The sequence below is a fragment of the Arachis duranensis genome, chromosome 8 (genome assembly GCF_000817695.3).
Source record: "Arachis duranensis cultivar V14167 chromosome 8, aradu.V14167.gnm2.J7QH, whole genome shotgun sequence".
Lineage (NCBI taxonomy): Eukaryota > Viridiplantae > Streptophyta > Magnoliopsida > Fabales > Fabaceae > Arachis > Arachis duranensis.
The window spans coordinates 14483971-14500518 of NC_029779.3; the positions used below are offsets into that span (position 1 = coordinate 14483971).

The following is a 16548-nucleotide window of genomic DNA, read 5'->3' on the forward strand; positions in this document are numbered from 1 at the left end:
CACTAACCTTCCTTCATCATCATCGCCAAAACTCTTTCTCTTTATCTTTGTCCCAAACTTTTATTCTTCCTCACCACAAACCCCACTCATCTTCTCATCATCATCACCATCACCATTATCATAAAAACAAAGACTGAATCACACACAAATTAAAGAATCACAAAGTAAAGAGACTTCATCCGGTAGAAGCTTCTTCAAGAGCTTGAACCATAAGCGATTATTGTTGCTGTCGGAGGAGGAGCCACAACAGATGGTGGTGCCACCGTGAACGACGCGGTGGAGGAGGAAGACGCGACGAAGCCAATCTAGTCTTCATTCTATCCAAAGATGCAGTAGTCGTCAAAGAGAGTTCCACAGCAGAATTGAATGACGAATTGGAAGCGCTTCTTGAGAATAAGGTTATGGATTGAGAAATGAGGGAACGACGAGGAGGGAGTTGTTGTGAACGGTAAGAGGATGCCAACAAAAAAAATAAAAGGATTTTGATTAAGGTATGGTGCTGTTCTGGATTTCAATTTGTTCTTCATTCTTTTTTTTTCTAATTTTTTGGTATAATTTTTTTTATTTACTTTTTCTTTGTCTTTGTTGTTGTTGATTCTATGCAGGGTTAAGGTCAAACTTGTGATGATTTTGTGTCAGTAAGAGAAGAAAAGGTCAAGGCAATGGTGTGATGGGAGGAGTGTTGAGGGTGGGGAGTAAATAACAGAGGCAAAAATAGAAGGAAGATACACTGCGATTTTAATTTTCTTCCCTTGCTCTCTTTCTCTTCGTTTTTCCTTTTTTTTTTTTTGAAGAACATATACATGAGTTCTTCCTTTTTAATTTTTTTAATTTTTTTAATTTATGTTGCTAATTTTGTGATTGTTGCTATTGATGGATTGCTGATTTATTTTATGATTGTTGTTGTTGCTATTGGATTGTTGATTTATTTTGCTGTTGTTATTGCTGAATTGTTGATTTATTTTCTGGTTAGGGTTCAAGGGAGATTAAGAATCTAGGAGAAAGAGAGAGAAAAAGAAAGAGACTCGGTGATGATGAAGAAGGGGGTTGGAGGTTAGTGGTGAGGGGAAGAGCTTTTTTTAAGGGCAAAATCGTCAAAAAAATATTGTTTATGGATAAAAGAATGGCTTTATAACGTTTTGTAATATTGAGGATGATTTTAATAACAAAAAAAGGTCAAGAAAGATTTTGATTTTGACCCAAAACCTTATGGACGAAAAAATACTTCACCCTAAATTTTAAATAGAATGCAAGTATAATTTTCTTATTAAATTAAATATAAATGTAAAACTTTCATCCGTACATGTCTATAGGACTGCCTTTGTTTATAGACATAGCACATTAAGATAGAGATACAAAGACACAAAATTGTATTTAACAAATAAGATATGAATAGAAATATCTATTATATCTATTATCTATTATATTATATAAAAATCGGATGTCTGCACTTAATGATGAAGCTGACGTGGCATGCTTCTGAGAGTGTTTCCCGATTTAATTTATTTGATTTGATTATATATTTAAATATTAATATAATTAATATAATTTAGATAATTTATTATCATTTATATTACTTAATTAATTATACTACATTAATTATAATTCGTTATATTAGTGAATTAATCTTTTCATTTATAAAGTCTAAAATAAAATAAAAGTTTAAAATGAATTTAAAAAATTATTATTTATTCTAATTAAATTTGTTTATCTACTGCATATCAATTAACATTAATTTATAATACATTAATTTATAATCGTTTGACTTAAAAAAAATGAAAGCCCAGCAGCCGGTTTGGACCGGACCGGTATACACTCGGTTTGCCTAATGTGATGTCGTTTCAGGGGGGAAGGAATAACGCGTTAGTGCGTTACTGCTTGCTGGTCTCCTCCTCTTCTCTTGCGTTACTTTCATTCATTTCTTCATTCAAAGAAAACAAAAAGGAAAAACCCTAGCTAGCCTCCACCACTGCCGAACGGAGTGACCGGTTGCCGCCGTCCGTGGCTGTCCGAGGAGTCTTTCTTTGTACTGTCGGTGTTTTCCAAGTCAGATCCCCTATTTGATGTCTTCTTCATCACTCGGCGCCCATCCTCCGTCGGATTCTTCCTGCTGCTCGCGGTCATCTTGTCGCCGTCGTCTCGGCGTCATTATCTCGATGGTCAGTGGCAGATCCCCTATTTGATGTCTTCTTCATCACTCGGCGCCCATCCTCCGTCGGATTCTTTCTGCTGCTCGCGGTCTTCTTGTCGCCGTCGTCTCGGCGACATTATTTCGAAGGTCAGTGGTTTTGGTGTGCACCTGTTCTTCGATTTTCATTTTATTCTCTGAATTTATGTTCTGAAATCAACAAATTATTGAATGATTATAGGGTTTTGTGTTTTGCTAAAATCTTTGAACGATTATTTGATTTTTTAGTTCTGGCTCTGTTGTACTGATGCTGCTTTGTGTTTTTGTAAAATTTGTAGATGATTATTTGATTATTCAGGTCAGGGTTGTGTGTTTTGTGTTTTGTGTTTTAGATTACACGAAAAAAAAAAAACAATTACTTGGAACACTTGCACACAAACATGCCCAGTCCTAACAGCAGCTTCCCAATGGATCCTTGGTTGGGTCCTTTCCTGTTCTCAAAACCTTGGTTGTAATCATGGTAAGTCTCTAAACTAATTCATTAATGTATGTAATTTAAAACCCTAATCTCAAATTGCATGCGACCCATATGTATATATTTTTATTTTGTCTAAATCTTATATATATTTTTTATTTGTCTTATGTTGCAATATTTTTTTTGGAGTCAATAAAAATCAATTCCTCAGATTTTAAATTATAGAAAATATGATACTATGCTCTCAACACAATCTTTGGTCATATATGGAAGGTAGTGATAACAAACCTTTTGGGAATTATTTCAGATTAGGAAACAAAAATTGGTGCTATATATCGAATTTAATTCTCATAATGCCTTTAGTCTGTACCTCGTGAAATGTTAGTATCTATGATATAGAATGATTTGACAACATACAGAAATAAAATAATTTCATGCCTTTTCGAAACTTATTGTGATTTACAGTACCTAATTAGTGTATGTAAATATGGTGATTTCCTCTTCAGCATATATTGTTTCTTATTTTGATTTTTCAGAATTAAACTTCAGTTTGCCATGTAAATGGAACATAGTAAATGTTGGTCGTTAATTTCTAACCTAATTTTGAATTTTATTTTATTTATTGATTTATTGATTTTATTAATATGATTCAGATTCTTTAATCTTGAATAGTCTAAACACTTTCCCTTTTTTTTAGCTGGATTTTGATAGGAACGTAAAGATTCTTGCAATCCTTACCAATACTGGGGCTGAACAGTGCTGTGACTCTCTATAAGTTTAGCATAGGTGATCACCACATTTATTCTTTATCTACACTGAAATTCAGATTATTTAAGTAATTTTGTAGTGGCAGGTAGCAATGGCAGCTAGGTGAGTTCATGTGCCATGTGGATTGTTTCACAATAAGTTTTTTTTATCTTTCACTAAATATGAGGTCTTTGATTTTTAGGTATGATCTCATCAAGTGTATCAATGCTGGTCCAGCGCATAAGGTGTGGAAGCTCAAAGTACGTGTCATTAGACTTTGGACCGTTTCTCAATTTGCAAGATCTGGGATGAAGGCACCTATTGAGATGGTTGTCCTTGATGAAGAGGTAAAATTTTCTCTTTTCATTTCAGATTTATTTTGGTAATGACCGAGTAATAAACCTCATTTATCTATGACTCTATAAAATTAATGCATTCAGGGAGATACAATTCAATGCACTGTAAAAGACATATTTGTTCCTATCTTCGAGGGCTTACTCGCTGAGGGCAACGTGTACGTGGTCACTAATTTTGGAGTTGCTTTGAATACTATCAAGTTCAAGCCTACTAGACACGAATTTAGGATCCATTTCAAGAGGAACACGATTGTGCGTCCGGTACAAGATTCTTCAGTTCCATTGAACGGATTCAATTTTGTTCCGTTCAAAACAATTCAATCAGAGTCTAAAGAAGATGGTTATTTAGTTGGTAAGTACTTTGTTAGATTAATCTATGATGCATGTGTTGTTTAATTCTTTGAAGTCTAATTTTTTAATCCTATATATTGTTTTGCACCATTTGCTGTCTTTTTTATTATGAGCATATAGTGGACAGATATGGATTCAATTGATGGTTGTTGCTATTCCTCTCAAGTCTCAACTATTGAATATTCATATAATATTAATCTAAAATTTGTTTCATTGAGATATTATATTAAGGAGGAATTTTTTGATTATTCCCTTCCTGTAACAAATATTCCCTTGCTGTAATTTTATATTAAGAAATAATATAATTTCTAACTTAGTTAAATAGTTTCATTTGAATTTTGTTTAATAAAAATGTTTATATAATTTTGTGTATTATCCTTATAATGTCCTATAATTTTGTTTATTCAGGAACTTCAATTTCTAGGCCCTAATTATTTATTAATAGTTTTTTATATTTTTATTTTTAAGAGAATTAAAAGGATCTGATTTCAACATGAATAAAATGCGTTGATTCCAAAGAGAATAATTTGGGCATATAGAGTTTTGTTAATCAATAGATTGGTGCCTTTATTTTGTAGATGTGATAGGTCAGGTTGCTTCTAAGGGTAACTTGGTCGAATTCACACGGGACGGGAAGCTGTCAAGTTATATCACCATAGAACTTGATGATCTTGAGTAATGCTTAATATCTTTTTGATAGTGACTTTTGTTTTAAAATCTTATTTTGGAATTTTGTGTCTCTCTTTACTCTACAAGAATTGCTGTTTCTTATAAGGGTGGACAGAAATTAAGGGTAACGTTGTGGCAGTCTTTTGCTTTTGAATTGCTCAAATATCTGGAGGAACACCCGTGTCTTACCTATGTGGTTATTCTCCAAATGGGCAAGATAAAATTTTATAGTAGTTTGTTTATTTGTTTATTTTATTGGTATTTGAATGCATGTTTTCTGTCATCATATGCTTATGGTATTTTCTTTATTTTATTATGTCTTTTGTAGGGGTCATGGGTGTATCTAACACAAACTACAATTCGAAACTGTTTATCAATGTTGAGTTTCCAGCTGCCAGGGATTTCTAAAAAGTGTCGTCGTGGCTTGAGGGAACTTGAGAAAAAATATTTCTGTCCCAATTGCATTGAGACTACGAGTTCTATGAGCCAAGGTATGACTCACGATACTTCTTTAACATTCACACACTATATACTCTTTGTCCTCGAAGATAGTGGTGTAATCTAATCATTTGTATTATTTACTCAAACACTATTAAATTATTATTATTCTAATAGGTATTTTTATAACATTTTTTTGTGAATTATATATAATATCGATTATTTTAAACTATTCTCCCTTGTGGGATGGAGACTCTTGGATAATTCCCCTTTTTGAGTTTTCAGATCGAATATGGAATCTTATGTGTTGTTTTTGAGTTTGATGTGAAGTTTCACACTATTCATGATTATTATATTTTTCTTGATTACATGTTGTAAAATTCTACTTGATTAGTAATTTTTTTTAATTAAAAGGCACTGCTCATAATTTTTGCTTTTGTTATGGCTAGTCGGTGTTAATTGTGTGAATGTAGGGTTGGAGATTTAGATTAACTATTATTGAAATCAGATTGCAAAGTTACTTTCGTGGCTTGCTATTTCTGTGTTTTTGGATTCTGATTCACAAGGGAAATATAAAAAAAATGATTGGCTACTGGTTTATTTAGCTTTGATTTGTTCACGGGGTCACTTGCTTTTAATTTTTTTAATTTCATTTGATGAATTTTATTCTTCCTTGTTGGATGGAGACTCTTGGGTAAGCCATTAAAAAATTATTTGCATCCAATTCAGTAATAACATATTATAGACGCTGATTATTGGTAAGATTTATGTAGTGTGTTGTTCTTGGACTGTATATTTTTTTGTGAATAATAGGTACATCATCCACATAAGGGTGATAGACCACACCGATGCTGCCTCTTTTGTTTTGTTTGATGGAGAAGCTGCAAAATTTCTTGGAGTTTCTGCTAAGGACCTTAGGCAGTCTTGTGTGACTAAGATTTGATGTCATATTCATTTTTTTGTGTTAATATTCTGGACTGTACCTTAATTTTTATTACTTATGAGAGCATGAATGAACTTTTTTTCCCTAACTGTGAAGGGTGTTGAGAAAAATTCCTGTCCCGAAGAGATTAATAAGCTTAGGGATATTAAGTTCATCTTCAAAGTGCAACTCAAGATGAGGAATCTGAACTCTTATGAACCATATGTGATTCATGTACTGAGAATGACTAATGAGAACTCTCTGGTCTCTACCTTCCTGGATAAATACCATCCTGACACTGTAATCCCCTCTGGCTAATAACTTTTTCTTTTGTTTCGGTATTACAAAAATAGATCAACCAGATTTTGATGATGTCTTTTTATTGAATCAATTGTTTTGTAGGGCCTTTTGTCCCATAAAAATTCTGAACTATTGAGTTTGTCTACTGGTCCATACGACACTTCTAAGGTTTGTGTCAAATGATTTCCAATTTAAATTGTTACAATGATGTTATTAATTTTTACATAATAACTAAAATATTATTATTCTTATATTTATTGGTACATGATGGCATATCCCAGGCTTGTGAGAGTGAGCCAACTCCATCACCTGCAGTTGATGAGAAACATAATTCTAAGATTCTCGGAGCTAAGAAACATATGGAAGAGATTGGAGAGGAGTCAGTTTCATCCAAATCTAAGAAAGGGAAGTGGGTTGTGGTGGAGGACTAAATCAACACGCCTCTATACAGTTCGATTTAAAATATAGGAGAATAATTTATTTAAACTATTATTTGAATGAACTATGGTTGTTTGAGAGTTATTAGGATCTACAATATATGAGTAGTTTATTTTTCAAAGTTTTTGTGTTGACATTAATTTATCTCTTAGAACTTGATACAAGAGTTGTTTCGCATATTTGTTTATTTAATCCAAGATTTTGAGTGTGTTTTCTTTTAATAAATAGTTATTATTATTATTAGTATTTAAATAATTATATAAAAAAATGAAAGCCCGTTGAAGAAATAAGTGTAATATTGGTGGTGGTGATAATATGTTGGTAATTGCAAGGCGAGTTGAGTGAGATTCAACTATGCACAGCATGTTTGGTCTTGGAATATCTTGAACCTTGCATTGGAATCCCCTCTCTCACATGGATATGATTACTACTTTGAGAACTTGGGAATAAATCATGCATTACTGAAATTATTTGCTCATTCAGCATCATTATTATTATCATTATCATATACTTCTTCAGTTTTAAAATAGGTATGGCTTTTATTTTAATTTAAAATGCATATTTTAATTTTTTAATGAATCTAAAAGTTAAAATTAAAACAACAATTATTTTAAAATAGACAGAATCTATTCAATAAACAGAAATAAGAACTTTTTTTAATCAATTTCCTTGTTTATCAAAATAAGTGTAGAGAATCTGATCAATCACAAGTAGTCTCTTTATAAATTAGAATGAATAGAGAAAACAAAAGAAAATAAAAAGGGAATTAGAATAAATAAAGAAAACAGAAAGGGAATTAGAATAAATAAAGAAAACAAAAGAAAACAAGAACACGTTAGCTGGTCTCCCTACCCTCTTTTGTTACTTTTATAAATTGGAATAGATAAATAAAACAAAAGAAAGCTGGTCTCCCTACCCTCTTTTGTTATTTTTATAAATTGGAATAGATAAATAAAACAAAAGAAAACAAAAAGGGAATAACACTTACTGCTTGCTGGTCTCTCTCCTCTCTTTTGTTACCTTTATTCATTCTTTCATTCAAAGATAACAAAAAGAGAAAACCCTAGCTAGCCTCCACCGCCGCCAAACAGAGTGACTGGTTGCCGCCGTCTGTGGCTGTCCGAGGAGTCTCTCTTTGTACTGTGGGTGTTTTTCAAGTCAAATCCCCTGTTCGATGTCTTCTTCCTCACTCGGCGCCCATCCTCTGTCGGATTCGTCCTGTTCGCGGTTGTCTTGTCGCCGTCGTCTCGTCGTCATTGTCTCGAAGGTCAGTGGCTTTGGTGTGCACCTATTCTTCGATTTTCATTTTATTCTCTGGATCTCTGTTATAAAATCAACAAATTATTGAATGATTATAAGGTTTTGTGTTTTGTTGAAATCGTTGAATGATTATTTGATTTTGGGGTTCTGGCTCTGTTGTACTGCTACTGCTTTGTGTTTTTGTAAAATTTGTAGATTATTATTTGATTATTCAACTCACTGTTGTATGTTTTATGTTTTAGATTATAGAGAAAAAAACCAATAACTTGAAACACTTGCACACAAACATGTCCAGTCCTAACAACAGCTTCTCGATGGATCCTTTGTTGGGTCTTTTCCCTGTTCTTAGAACCTTGGTTGTAACCATGGTAAGTCTCTGAACTAATTCATTAATATATGTAATTTAAAACCCTAATCCGAAATTGCATGCGACCCATATATAATTAAATTTATCATATAATTGATCCTATTTTTAATACGTCTTTTCACGTAATTTTTTTTATTTTGTCTAACTCTTATATATTATTTTTTTATTTGTCTTATGTTGTAATATTTTTTTTGGAGTCAATAAAAATCAATACCTCAAATTTTAAATTATAGCAAATATGATACTGTTATAAAATTATTTTTTCTAATAATTTAAGCTCATAAAAAAGGCATATGATTTGGATAAAACTATCTTAAATTTGCTACGTATGATGCATGGTTTAGAAAACAATAAAATGATGAGATTTTTTTTGAAATAAAATAATACAATATCTTTCTTCTGATACATATATTATGTGTATTACTGTACACGTATATATTATGGATTTTTCTGATACATATATTATGGGTATTATTATATACGTATATAGATATTTTTTTTCTTAAAGGAAGACATGAATTCAGCTGTTATTTTCATATCTTTTTTTACTCAATATAATTTTAATTGACAGTATTTATGATATAGAATAAGAGCTGTATTTTCAATTCAAATCTTTTTTATTTTTTATATTATCAAGACAGATTTTTTCTTCTTTGGGATTATGGAAGAAATATGATTTTAGATGCAGTCTAATTTTAAAGTGATTTACCCAAAAAATATACCTCTTCTTAGTTGCTATAAAAGCCTAGGAAGTATGGTCTTATATTGTTACCATACATACTTGCTAGAATTTATGTTTGCTTTTATTTTTTTATCTAGAGAAAAAATGGATAGACAATATGATTTGTTAGAGATGATTGCACCGCCAAAAGAGAGCTGGAAGATTCATGTCAGAGTAATCAGACTCTGGTCTTTACCAAAATTCAAAGACCCCAAATCCAGTAGCTCCATTGAAATGGTGTTGATGGATGAGCAGGTACTTCTAATTTATTTATCCACACAATTGTTTCTCTATTTTTATACACATAGTTCCACATTTGTATGATCTCACTCTCATAATTATTACAATTTCAATCTCAACAGTTTTATGCTTTTCTTGTGACCATTCAATTAAAAACTGAACAAGAATAAAACCCAATTGTATATTTCCTTGCAAGAAAAGCAAAAATTTTTTTTATAAAAGAATATTTTACAGTAAAAAAAGATTTAAATTTTAACTCTGTTAAATATTGTTTCATTTAAATTTTGTTTCATAAGAAAATTTATATAATTTTAATTATTATCCTTATAATGTCCTATAACAATTAAATAATGCTTTAAAAATTAACGTGTCTTATTTTGGTTTAAATTCTGCATTAAAGAATTCTATTAAGGAAATATAATTTTTTAAGGCAAAATAATTTATCAATCTGATTGTATTACATAGTATGTTTATATTTAGTGTATTTCATTTGAATTGGATGATGCGTCATTTTTTGTTATAGGTATAGGACTAAAAAAATTGTATTATTTAGTAAAATTTTTCTTCAATTTGTTATTGGCTTTGTTTTATATTATTATGCATTTTATTTTAACACATCTAAAGACAGATTTCATATATATAGCAACTAAAGAATTAGTATCCTTAAAGGTATCGTTGGTAAGGAATACTAACCTATTTATTTTTTGGTTTTTTCACGAACTTTGATTTCTAGGTCCTAACTATTTATTAGCAGTATTTTATATTTTTATTTTTAATATATATGAAACAACTTTATCTTCAATCTGATGAAGTCATGTCACAATGAGATCCCCATCTTGCTTGGACTTACATATATCAGAAAAACTAATCTTTGCCTTCTGTTTTGTTGTATTTTATTTCATGAATTTTTTAGAAAATTCAGTATATGTCCTCATTAAGAGTCAATTTAAAGGAAAAGAATTCAATCCAAATACCAAGTCTTTCAATAAGTGTGACTAGCATAAGATTCAAAAGGTTTGACTGTCGGCCATGAGGAACTATAATGGAAAAGAGAATCATTTAAATTGAGAATGGAGGGAGGGGTGTTTGGCCAATAAAGAGGGGGTTTTGAGAGACTTTTAGCAAACTTTTTAAAATGTTCTAATTAGATATACAGTTAAAATTAAATATTCTAATTATTCTCAATATATAGTTAAATATATGTTTAAAATATAATGATAGTATATATTAAAGTATTAAACATTTGAATCCATTATGTGTATATTCTTCCTTTGGTTGCATATAAATCTGTTATTAATGCTTAATACTTAATATTCTAGATTTAAATCATATTTTTAATTTATTTGGTTATAAATATTTAAAGAAAATTTTATATAAATTTTGTTTGTTTATTTAGTTGGACATTATTGGTACTGGGTGTAGAAAGTGAATAATAAAATTTTTTTCTTTGTGAAAAAATAGGGAAAAACTATGCATGATTCTGTAGGTGAGGATCTGATATCTGTGTTTGAGTCATTGATATCGGAAGGAACTGTGTATGTTTTTACATACTTTGGAGTTAACAACAACTGTGGGTTGTATCGCACAACATCACATCAATTTCGGTTGTTTTTTCAAGATAGAACTACTGTCTTACCCTCTTTCTGTGATGCAATACCATTATATGGTATTAAGTTGGTCCCTTTTAGAGAAATTATGGGATACTCTCCTCATCATTCTTTTTTGGTTGGTAAGTGTATAATTTATGACAAGTACAGAAGTTGATTTTTTTTAATTATGACAAAATATCACTAAAACGTGTGATTTGGGCACATTTTTCTGTTTGATATTTATTTAAGACGTTACTGGAGTTATGGCCGGCGTAGAGGGTGAGAGGAAATACATGAACGATGGCAAACTTATTAACATGATGGTCATTCATATTGCGAATGACGGGTGTATTTTTTCCAACAATCCTTACTCACCACTTAATATGTTTAAATAAGTAATCTTTTATTTTCTAAATAATTTGCATTTCTATACAGTTTACAGCTTAATATTGTTGTTCTTGGAGAGATGGTGGACCGGATCAAGGATTTTCTAGCATCGGGCGATCAACAACTGCCAATAGTTATTTTTCAATTTGCAAGAGTAAAAAATACTGGAGGTACATGAGAATTTGATTACTATCAAATTATTATATTCTTATTGTAACTATTTCTACTAATTATTGATATGCGAAAGGGGTGGCTCATGAAAGGTTGTCAATAGAAGGAAAGTTATGCCATCAATATTTTCATATAGTAAAAACAGTTGAGATAAGTAGAAATTTTTTTAAATATCATTGGAAATTCTCTTTTTTGTTTTTAATCTCTAAAATTTAATTGGTTGAAGTGATACAAACTATTAGTATATAAAATTGGATAAACGAGGTATCAGCAGTTTTTTTTTCTTTGTTGATTGTAAATCCTATGTTGAATTACTCGAGAATTAATTAATCAATATATAATTTTAAACTATATTTCTGTTATTATATAATACTTTTTATTATTTTATATTTGCATTGAATATTTTTTTTATATGTCATTGCTAAAATAAAAAGTTTTAATAATTAATTAGATTCATGATAGGTTATAGTTATTTTTTTAAATCTAAGTACACTTTTGGTTACCTTCCATTCGATAATTCTTCTGTCATGTATAATTGTATAACTCATTTAAACAATGGTTGTTATATATATGTACCAATATTGCGTAAAACATTATGTATGGTACTAGACTCTTGATAAATCCAGATATTCCTGAGGCTTTGATGCTTCGAAAAAGGTATTGTAACAATATTGTGAATTATTTATGGTTGTGCATATTGACTGTATTTTTGTGGCATCGTGATTGATAAGTAGTGTGTACCATAGAGAGATCTCGCAGTACCTGTCTGTGGTTTCTGGCAAACCAGCATATCTTGATGAAGATGAAGTTTTATATTCCACTGGGAGGAAAACAATAAAGAAGTTACGTGCTGCTGCGGATGTGAGTGCTTTATATAAAACTATTTTTTTCGTTTGGTTCATTTTTTTTAAACTTTCAAACTGTTCCTATATAGGTTGGATTCTATGTTGTTCGGGCCACTGTTCTTGATGTTGAACCCGTTCCAAGTTGGTGGTATAAATCATGTGTTTACAGCGTGAAGACAGAAGCTAATGCGGATGAATACTTCTGCGATGACTGTAATAGGGATGTGAATAATGTGGTTGACAGGTATTACTCTAATTAGATTTATTTGTGCAATCTTTTCATAAAAATTCAATATAATTAACTAATTGATTATGTTGATTTTTAATGATTTAGCGATATCTGGCTTAATACTAATATTTATTAAAAACAAAAACTGCTTTGGTTGATGGAAATCTGGTTTAACCACACAAAAAAAGACGGCAAACAAAGATAGAGTGCACAGAAAAAAATTCATATACCTACAACACTTTTATACCAAAGTCTCCTTTGCTAGGCTAAAATCTAGAAAACTGATAAATCTAAAAAAAATTGTGTTTGAGCATCTAAATTATGTTGAATATCATTTTTATGATTTTGTTGTAACTAAAGGGTGATAGGCCAGGTGTTAATTGATGTTTTTGAATAAAAAAAACAGGTATAAGTTGAATTTGTTAGTTTTTGATGGTACTGGTACAACAAACTTTGTTGTGTTCGATAAGGAGGTCGCAGCACTATTCGGACGAACCTGTATTGAGATGGTGAAAGAGTTGAATGTACGTGAAACCAATTTTGTTGAACACATTATGATTGTCAATAAGAGATGTTTGTTTATTTAGAACGATATAAATGTAAAATTTTTGGTGTAGGAAAAAGGGAAAGCAAGCAAAGATCCTATTGGTTTTAATGAGTTTTTCCTTGATAAGGAGTTTCTATTCAAGGTCGAAGTAGAAACTACTGGATGGTGCGATTCTTATGATGTATCGGTGATACGTTCTGATTCTACCAATTTATCGAGGTGGAGGGACACTCAAGGCCCGGTAAAATCTGGTGTACCCCGTGCTGGTCCTATTAACCCTTTGCATGTATGATTTTTTCTTTATTTTTTGTTGATTTTTAGACTATGTATATTAAGGTTTAATTTGCCAAATATGAGGTGTTGTTTATTTATTTATTTCATTGTTTTTTTATGTAGCCTCGAGGTGAAGATGGATGTTCTATTTGTGATGAGTCACCTGATCTAATTGTGGAAAATTTGTCTGTTACTAAAAGACCTGTTGTGAGGATATTCATTTAGTCTTCACTTATATAGCCTCTTTTATATTTTGGATTTTATTTTTTGGTTAAAATCTTAATTATACTTTTTTGTTTTATTTTGTTTGAAGCGTCTATTGGATGAGTTCAACATGTCTGGTGCTCCTTCCATTAAAAAGTAGCTGCTGTGAAACATGAGATTTTTCATGTAATAGAGATAAAGGAGTATGTTTTAAAGGTTTGGTGGAGTCTTGGCTATGACTATTGTTTATTGAGAGAACAGATACTATTCAAATTTTAAAATATTTTAAATTAAATAATTGTTGTTTTGTTTTATTTAATTATCTATGTTTTTTTGGACATGCTAATGACATTGAAAGTACTTTCTTTTTATTTTGATACGAGTCGAACATGACTCTAATATATAATTAGATAATTATGGGTATTGTTAGCGTATAATATATATATATATATATATTATTTTAGATGTTATTTTTTATTAAAATTTATTGAATACTTTTAGAATACATATTTTTTTATTATATAATTATATCTGCTATTTTTGTAATTGACTAAAAGAACAAGAAAGTAATTGTCTAATTGACTTGTATATCAAACAATAGTCATTGGCGTTCAGTGACCTTACTCCTCAAGTTATTATTATTTGGATGGGGATCAATCATCGTATTTTAAAGAAGATACAATAATTTAAGCTTCTTGGGGTGTTTTTTTTTTTTTAAATGTTCATCATGGATTTCAAAATACCAGTACACTTAACACTTTTTTTCTTCCAATTTTATAATTTAGTATTAACTCGAAGGATAATGATTTTACCAACTTATAATTAATAGAGTCACTTATTTATTATATGCTATTTTAAACTTATTCTTAATGAAAATTTTTTTATGAAAAATAAAATAATGAAATAAAAAGGTTTCATTATCAATTTTAAGAATAATAAAATTTCAATATTCGATTATATTCTCATGTGGCATTATTTTAGGATTTTAATACTGAACTATTAATTTTATATTAGGTGACTTATGTTTAATTCTCTTGATTTTTAATAAAATTAATTAAATAAATTATATAATTTTATAGAATTATTCTAATTATATTATTACGTAAAATTTTTTTTCTCTCTGTTGATAAAAACTCTCTTTTTTCTCCTAGTAACACACAGTTAGCTAATGTGGGAGGGTTGCTGTCGTTGTCTCTACTTTGACAACAGTGACCCTCCACTCTCCCTCCTCCTCCCCTTAAGATCGAGATTTAGAGAAAAATTTTTTTTCATGAATTTGTTTAGAGATCAGAAAAATATTCAGAAATAGGAGTAGTTCACGAAGAAGATGGCATAAATTTTAAGCAATCATGACATGGGACTAATATATATTAATCATATTCTAAATTCTTCAACCTAAACTCAAAATCCGCAAATAAAAATTAGTATATGAATTTTTTCGAAATAAAATAATAACAGTAATAAAAAGTGCTTTTAATTTATTATTAGTTAATCATTGAACGTTAAATTATGAAATAAAAAATATTATTAAATGAAAGTGATTACTGAATGAGAGTGATTATTAGGGTGTTGGTGTTGTATGTTGTTGTGACTCATTAAAGTATGTTATATTATATTTATGACTCCATAAATAAAAACTTTTTATTTCGTTCAAAAAAGAAAACTATTGATTTAAAATAAAATAATATCTTTGATTCTTTCCAACAAATTATAACATATACACATTAATATTTTAGCCCAGCCCAAAATACAATAGCTCTATATAAGAACTCTACAATTACATATAATCTTTCATATTCAATATTTGATTATTAGACATCCTTTTGAAGGTGTTACTGTTGCACATTGCACCACATCTTTATGTAAGTTTTATTTATTTTTTTCATTTCAAATAAATTTTTTAAGTGTTGATTAGTCTTCTATTGATTAGTGTTTTCAATTTATTTTGTTCAACTTCTTTACAATTTTATTTTTTTTCTTGTTCACATGTTATAAACTTATTAGCTTAGTAATTGAAAAGAATTAATATAATATAGCTTAATTGTTAAATATTTGAAAAAAATAAGACTATTATACACTCTCTAAAAATATTATTACTATACAATACTCTATGTTTTATTGAATATTTTATCTTTAACTAATTTTTTTGTTATACGTTGATTAAAAAATGTGATTTATTGATCACTTCTAAATTCACTTTTTAAAAATTGTCATGCAGGAGTGTATATTTTCAATCAATTATTTGATAATATATAATGTAAAAATTTGTTTGCTTAAGATAGCTATATTCAAATTGGTTTGGCTTTTATATATATATATATATATATATATATATACCCATTTTAATTAGATTATTAATTTGTGAATTAAAAGTCACTATTAATATATTTTTATATATTTAAAAATTAAGTTTTTTTATTTTTTAAGAAAAAATTGATACCTCATAAATTAATCAATAAATAATCAGTATTGTAAGTTAATGGATATTTAAAATTTAACTTCAAAATAAGTATTAAAATTTTAAAATTTGTATTCGTAGCTCATTGTTGCGTAAGAAGTACATTGTAGATAAGTGACTTAACAACGATAATGTATCCCACTCCAATCACACAATCAAAGGTTGCAAGGTTAAGACGAAAGATAATTTTGGCAAGAAAACAAAAAAGACTTGATGATAATGAGTCTGCTTTCTTTTGTGCTTCTGGTAAGTGTTCTTCTAAAACTTCTTTAATTTCTATTTTTTATGGAAATTACAGTTTAAACTATTATCGTTGTTGAGAATATTAGCGAAGTAGTTTGTACTATACATAATTTTTTAAATATTTTAGTTTAGTGATTTGAAAACTATAAATAACTATTCATCTTTATAATTTTTTTTAAACTCATATTTA

The 16548-nt window shown here is 29.4% G+C and overlaps 2 protein-coding genes across 3 annotated transcripts; both read left to right on the top strand.

The window, feature by feature from the left end:
- Nucleotides 1–3299: 3299 nt before the first annotated feature.
- On the top strand, nucleotides 3300–4114 carry LOC110274503 (uncharacterized). 2 transcript variants are annotated; one of them, XR_008001983.1, is made up of 3 exons: nucleotides 3300–3389; nucleotides 3553–3697; nucleotides 3791–4114. XR_008001983.1 is itself a non-coding variant. In XM_052252548.1 (3 exons), the coding sequence occupies exons 1-3, from the start codon at nucleotides 3463–3465 to the stop codon at nucleotides 4100–4102; spliced, it is 468 nt and encodes a 155-aa protein (XP_052108508.1). In that variant the 5' UTR covers nucleotide 3462; the 3' UTR covers nucleotides 4103–4114. The 2 variants fall into 2 exon arrangements, 1 of the variants encoding a protein (XP_052108508.1); XM_052252548.1 differs by lacking the exon at nucleotides 3300–3389 and adding an exon at nucleotides 3462–3473.
- Nucleotides 4115–9274: 5160 nt separating this feature from the next.
- LOC110274504 (uncharacterized) lies at nucleotides 9275–11566 on the top strand. Its single transcript, XM_052253253.1, has 4 exons — nucleotides 9275–9427; nucleotides 10874–11141; nucleotides 11251–11347; nucleotides 11437–11566. The coding sequence occupies exons 1-4, from the start codon at nucleotides 9278–9280 to the stop codon at nucleotides 11564–11566; spliced, it is 645 nt and encodes a 214-aa protein (XP_052109213.1). The 5' UTR covers nucleotides 9275–9277.
- The last annotated feature ends 4982 nt before the right edge of the window (nucleotides 11567–16548 follow it).

What these genes read in the sequence shown, in the direction of transcription:
- LOC110274504 (XM_052253253.1), top strand. Translation starts at nt 9,278, where the DNA reads ATGGATAGACAATATGATTTGTTAGAGATGATTGCACCGCCAAAAGAG. An exon ending in TGGTGTTGATGGATGAGCAG is followed by an intron (nt 9,428 to 10,873) that starts GTACTTCTAATT and finishes GTGAAAAAATAG; the next exon opens with GGAAAAACTATGCATGATTC. An exon ending in ATTCATATTGCGAATGACGG is followed by an intron (nt 11,348 to 11,436) that starts GTGTATTTTTTC and finishes ATTTCTATACAG; the next exon opens with TTTACAGCTTAATATTGTTG.
- LOC110274503 (XM_052252548.1), top strand. An exon ending in TGGTTGTCCTTGATGAAGAG is followed by an intron (nt 3,698 to 3,790) that starts GTAAAATTTTCT and finishes TAATGCATTCAG; the next exon opens with GGAGATACAATTCAATGCAC.